The sequence below is a fragment of the Triticum urartu genome, chromosome 7, assembly GCF_003073215.2.
Source record: "Triticum urartu cultivar G1812 chromosome 7, Tu2.1, whole genome shotgun sequence".
NCBI lineage: Eukaryota > Viridiplantae > Streptophyta > Magnoliopsida > Poales > Poaceae > Triticum > Triticum urartu.
The window spans coordinates 121,973,251-121,979,250 of record NC_053028.1 but is presented as its reverse complement, the minus strand read 5'-3'; the positions used below and the strand labels follow the sequence as shown (position 1 = coordinate 121,979,250).

General features: G+C 47.1%; 2 protein-coding genes across 2 annotated transcripts; one reads left to right on the top strand and one right to left on the bottom strand.

Annotated features, from left to right (window-relative positions):
* Positions 1-725: 725 nt before the first annotated feature.
* LOC125525955 lies at positions 726-1,952 on the bottom strand. The gene has a single exon (XM_048690954.1). It carries the CDS (start codon positions 1,708-1,710, stop codon positions 1,057-1,059), a length of 654 nt encoding a protein of 217 aa, XP_048546911.1. The 5' UTR covers positions 1,711-1,952; the 3' UTR covers positions 726-1,056.
* A 545-nt stretch (positions 1,953-2,497) lies between these two features.
* On the top strand, positions 2,498-3,444 carry LOC125525692. Its single transcript, XM_048690692.1, has 2 exons — positions 2,498-2,860; positions 2,977-3,444. The coding sequence occupies exons 1-2, from the start codon at positions 2,611-2,613 to the stop codon at positions 3,099-3,101; spliced, it is 375 nt and encodes a 124-aa protein (XP_048546649.1). The 5' UTR covers positions 2,498-2,610; the 3' UTR covers positions 3,102-3,444.
* The last annotated feature ends 2,556 nt before the right edge of the window (positions 3,445-6,000 follow it).

Below are 6,000 nucleotides of genomic sequence, written 5' to 3'. Positions count from 1 at the left end.
TTTCAATCTACATCTTTAATCATGGTAGTACAAAAGAACAATATAGAGATAATAAAAGTTATAACCATGTCCGTGGACCACCTAGCGACGACTACAAGCATTAGAGCGAACGAAGGCGTGCCGCCGTCATCGCTCCTCCTTCACCGAAGCCGGACAAACCTTGTTATAGTAGACAGTCAGAAAGCCATCGTGCTAAGGCCGATAGGACGAGCGCACCAGAGTAGCAACCATTGCCGATGAAGAAAATTGTAGATTAGAAGGGTCAATCTTCGATGGTCACTTTTTTTGATCTCGTTCTTTTTTATACTCCAACGACGTCACCCACTCCGCGAGAGAAGTGCTTGCTTGGCTTGTGCGTGCGATTGCTGATGCGTCGGGCCGCTTTTGTCTGGCCCTTGGGTTGAGCATGGGATTCCAACGCACGGTTAGGAGAGGTGCTACAAACCATGTCCATTGAGGTGTCACGTAAACTAGCGACACACCAAGATAGATAAATATCAAGACCCAGGGGTTCATAAAGCGGCATGCCATCGATGCTGCCTCTAAGTTGACGAGGCTCAGCATCGGCGGTTTTATCCACAAGATGAATCAGGCTCTTGCACCGCATGCCTATCATCCGCTTCTCAAACCCCAAGTAGATTGCATCGGCGTCGATGGATGGGAACACCGACGGTGAGACGGAAAGAGCAAGCTCAGTGCCCATGAACACCGCGCGTCCACCGAGCCCACGGATGGGCACCATCTTCCTCGAATCCATGTCCACTCGGTACACCCTGTATGTTCTCCTGTGGGTATATTGCCGGTCCACAAGTATCAGTTCCCCGCCATTGTCCACCAGATGGAGAGTGTCCGTTATCATGCTGGAATGCAGCCTGCTCTTCAGGTTGGCAGCGATGACCAGCCGTGGCGGCTGATCTCCACCAGTCTCGACCACCATCACGGCCTCAAAGGTGGCGCAGTAGAAGCGGCCGGCGAAAGACATGGCCGGCAAGAGCAAGTTGCCACGGTCGACCACGGTCCAGTGCGGATCGCCTGGCTTGATGACAGCAAGCGTCCTTAACATTCTATTCTAAAATGGACGGCGATGGTGCAGTCGTCGGCTAGCCCAGCGCCCGACACCTGCAACCAATCACTTCTGACAGAGGCTCCCGCCAGACGTTCCGTCTCGGTCATGACAGTGGTGGCCGGCGGGAGATCGGCCGTCTGGCGGGTGACCGGGTTCAACAGGCCAACCACACAGGTGGCCCTGTCGAGGAGGACGAGGAGGCCCTCCGTGGTGGGGCCGAACACGTCGTGGCCGTCGAGCTCCGGCAGGTACGCCCACCTTGAGCAGCCGGTGTGGACGTTCAAGCACCGGCGGCGCGGCGAGTCTCCCGTTTCCCTGAGCATGATCCACTGGCGCGGGTGGAAGCGGCGGTCCAAGATGCCGTGCGCGCGCGGGTCCGTGCAGCAGAGCCGCCATGGACGGCAGACTGCGCGGAAGCAGATGTAGTCGGCGACGTCGTCGGCGAGCAGCCGCTCCGCGATCAGCCCCGCGGGCTCGTCCCCGAGATCGGTCCAGTCCCTCGTAAAAGCCGAGGAGGAATCGGGTTGGATTCCGGCGGAGGAACCGCGTGCCCGCTTCGCTCCCCAGATGGGGATCTGGGGTGAGGAGTTCGGACCATCCTTGCTCTCTGGAAGCTTCCGTCTCATGGTACGTGTCTGGATCATGGAGTAGTGATCGTCCGTGTCCTGGAGGAACCGAGAGGGTGCACGGAGTTGGGAGGCTCTTGTCGAGATCCGGCCGAGAGGAGCCGGAGAGTGTTGGGCAGTCCGGAGCCGGAGGTTTCTTCGCCCGCCGGTGGGAGATCGGTTTGGCTTGCGTCGAGGACGACGGTAGCTTCGGCATCTGTCCGGCGGCGACGGGAGGGCACAATCAGGGTTTGGGGGCCGGGGGAGGCGTCAATTTTATCTTCCGTGCATGAACCGACGATCGGCTCAGCACGAGTACGGCCCGGACGCCTATATATAGACAAACCATGAAACCATATCCGATTCCAACTCCCAACACTCTTAGGCTGCTGTCAATGAATAGGTGCTTAGATGAGATGCTAAATACATTAAATAGCTTAGCAACTATATTCCCTAATGCATAGGTGCTTAGCTTATGGTTATTAAGCTTGCTTCATTTAATGATTAGCAACTAAAATTCTTCATGTATTGGTGGGCTTTCTTTCTTTAAATATTTTGCTTAGGTTCACGCGCTTAGCGTTGTTTTTTTCAGGGGTCATCACACTCATCTCTCTCCTCTTAAATAGCATGCCACATCAGATTTTTTGCCTACGTGGAAGGCTTAGCACCTGTACAAGGTGAAATATTGGAAGGGGTCTTACCTAAAGAAAATCTCAAATCCTAAAAAGTGCACGCGCACGATTTAGTCAAACCGAGCGGCCGCGCTAGACGACATGTCGCTGTTAGTAACGACCACTCCATATCTCTTTCTCTCTTCGCCTTATCCACTCTGCCATCTCTCTCGTTCCTCTTCTCGATCCCCTTTCCTCGTCTCTGTTCGGTGCTGGGCATGGAGGTCCATGCCGACATCGAATCCTGAGGGCACGGAGATCCTCGTCGATGCTCTGTTCGGCGGAGCGACGGAGTGCGGCGAGCAGGTCGGCCGTGGGGCCAGAGCAGCAGCAACGCCGCCGCCCTTTCTCCTTTTTCTCAGAGCCAGAGAAAGATGTCGTCAGCATCGGCGTTGTGGATGGCGGTTTCATGGTGGTCGTCAAGGTACCTGCTACCTCATGTTGGGGGTCGCCTGTAAGCAGCAGCGGCGACAACTGCCATGGCGATCGAGCATCAGCGGGGATCGAGCGTCTACACTGTACTACTCTTTGAATCCCGCTCCTAGTTGTACTTCTCTTTGGATCCTGCTCGTTGCTGTTAGCTACACCGATTTGGCCTCGCCTTATTCAGTTTCTTTGATACATGCTCGCCTAGATTCAAACATTTTGGAGCTGGAGTTATGTCACGTGAAAGACAAGCTAGCAGATCTCAACATCAATTTTGGGGGACATGCTGGTGATCTGAAGACGACAGTGCAGCTAACCGAATTGATGCAGTGATGTTTAGTTGGTTTGTAATGTAGTCTAGTTTGCACATACGTTGATGTTTAGTTGGTGGAGAAGACTAGTTGCACACATATATGCTTAGTTGGCTTGTAACTTAGTCTAGTTACAGACACATTAATATTTAGTTGGCTTGTAATATAAGCTAGTTACACACACATTGATGTTTAGTTGACAGAGAATACTAGCTGCACACACATGCTCAGTTGGCTTGTAATGTAGTCTATTTATACACACATTGATATTTAGCTGGCAGTGAAGATTAGTTGCACACACATATGCTCAGTTGGCTTGTAATGTAGTCTAGTTGCACACATATTGATGTTTAATTGGCTTGTAATGTTGTCTAATTGCACACACATTGATGTTTAGTTGGCAGAGAAGACTAGTTTGCACATACATATGCTCAGTTGGCTTGTAATTTAATCTAGTTGCACACACGTTGATGTTTAGTTGGTTTGTAATGTAGTCTAGTTGCACACATATCGATGTTTAGTTGGCAAAGAAGACTAGTTGCACACACATATGCTCAGTTGGATTGTAATTTAGTCTAATTGCATACACATTGATGTTTAGTTGGCAGGACTATTGGCACACACATATGCTTAATTGGCACGACAATGTAGTCTAGTTTGCACACACATTGATGTTTAGTTGGCAGGACTATTGGTACACAAATATGCTCAGTTAGCGTTGCAATGTAGTCTAATTACACACATATTGATGTTTAGTTGGCAGGAAGATTAATTCGTCGAAACATCCCCATGTGGGATCTACTTTTGAAGAGCACGTCGCGAGGGTTTCAACGATGAAAATGGATCTGAATTTCGACACGTGGTTTAGAAGATATGTCATTTATAATTTTGAAAACAAAAAATTAATGCACTAGGAACGAATATGAGAACAGACATCCATCACGTGAGAAAAGACCACATAGGGTAATTAATTAGCAGTGTTCTTTTAGCACTTTTGGATTATAGTAATTTCCTAAAATCTAAAAAGTGCATACGCACTATTTGGAGACAACGAGCGGCCGGGCTTCCTAGCTACGCATGAGTTGTTTTTTTGTCTGCTAGTACATGTCATTATCAGTATTTAATGTGTTCACACTGATTAGTTCGATTTGAAAGAAACAGATTCATGTACAATTATTTTGGTTTTCCAAATTTTTAAAAAGCCATATCTTTTAAACCGCGCGTCGGAATTCAGATCCGTCTTCGCTGTTGAATTCTTTGCAACGAGATCTTTGAAACTAGATCCCGCATGGGTATGTTTCGACGAAATTTTTTTATGCCAACTTTGGCGCTATATTGTGCAACTTCATTACTATTTTGTGCAACTTTAGTACTATATGGTGTAATTTTTTTTAAACCAGTTTTTTGAACCTGCATTCACAGTAGTTGTAGTTGCACACATAATAGTCCTAGTTGGCACATGTATGGCCACAGACTTGCACAACTGGTCCGCATAGTCGCATATAAATTGTCATAGTTTGTAATGTAGTCTAGTTGCACACACATTGATGTTTAATTGGCTTGTAACGTAGTCCAGTTGCACACACATTGATTTTTAGTTGGCATGAAGACTAGTTGCACACATATATATTTAGTTGGCTTGTAATATAGTCTAGTTGCACACACATGGATGTTTAGTAGGCAGAGCACTAGTTGCACACACGTATGCGCACACATTGATATTTAGTCTAGTTGCACACACATTGATATTTAATTGACAGGACTATTGGCACACACATGCTCAGTGGCGCGGCAATGTAGTTTAGTTGCACACATATTGTTGTTTAGTTGGCACGACTATTGGCACACACATATGCTCAGTTGGCGTGGTATGTAGTCTAGTTGCACAGACATTGATGTTTACTTAGCAAGAATACTAGTTCGTTGAAACATCCCATGCGGGATCTACTTTTGAAGAGCACGTCGCAAGAGTTCCAAGAGTGAAAACGAATCTTAATTTCGATGCACGGTTTGAAAGTTATGGTTTTTTAAAAAACTGAAAACACGAGTTAAATACATTCACATTCATTCACATATATGATTTGCAATTATTTATCCTTTTCACATATATCCACACATATTTACTTTTCCTAATATGAGTGAGGAAGACAAAAACTTACTTTTATAGGCCGGCCACCACGGAGAGCTAGTGGGCAGCCGGCCACCGATTAGACGCGTCCTAGTAATTTTGCTCTTTTTAATATGTGACGGTGACTAGACGTTCGAGACCAGGGGCCGGCCGCTCGCGAGCGGCGGCGAGCGCCCGGCCGCCAGCTAGACCGGTCCTAAGAAAATTCCAACACCAGACAGTGTGTGTGTTTTTATGGTGTGGTCTGGTAAATTTTGGTGATGGTCGGTGCCAGCCTTTGTCTTTCGTGGACTGTTTCAAAACGGATCAATAAAAAACGTGTTTTTTCACCTAAAAAAACAAGAAGTTGATGAGTAACCCAATAGCCTAGGGGCTAGGGCCACGAACACGAGTGTTTCTAGACTGATTTAATCACCTCTCCAACCAAGTTTGTAAGCATGTTCTTGATGTAACAAAGTTTGCAGCAAATTTTAGGTTCAAAGAAAAGTCTGTACCAAATTTAATCAGTGATGTTCCAGAACTAATTCAAATGAGTATTTGACAAAAAACTATCACATTAGGGGTTGCCGTCCCACAGAACTACCACATTCAAAAAATGACTGATAACTACCAAAAATTACCACTTTTGAAAAATGGTCAGTTTAGATGATTTAAACATGTTTATGACATGCAGGACCCACCTGTCAGGGCTGACGTGGCGGCAAAGTCAACTTCGTTTATTTTGACCGTTGAGCTGATCGTTATGACAGGTGGGACCCACACGCCATTCTTCTTCTTCCTCTCTTTAGCTCTC

Excerpts from the sequence above, each read along its gene's own strand:
- LOC125525692 (XM_048690692.1), top strand. The coding sequence starts at position 2,611 with ATGCTCTGTTCGGCGGAGCGACGGAGTGCGGCGAGCAGGTCGGCCGTG. Across the intron at positions 2,861-2,976 it reads GGGGATCGAGCGTCTACACT|ATTCAAACATTTTGGAGCTG; the intron begins GTACTACTCTTT and ends ATGCTCGCCTAG.
- LOC125525955 (XM_048690954.1), bottom strand. The coding sequence starts at position 1,710 with ATGATCCAGACACGTACCATGAGACGGAAGCTTCCAGAGAGCAAGGAT.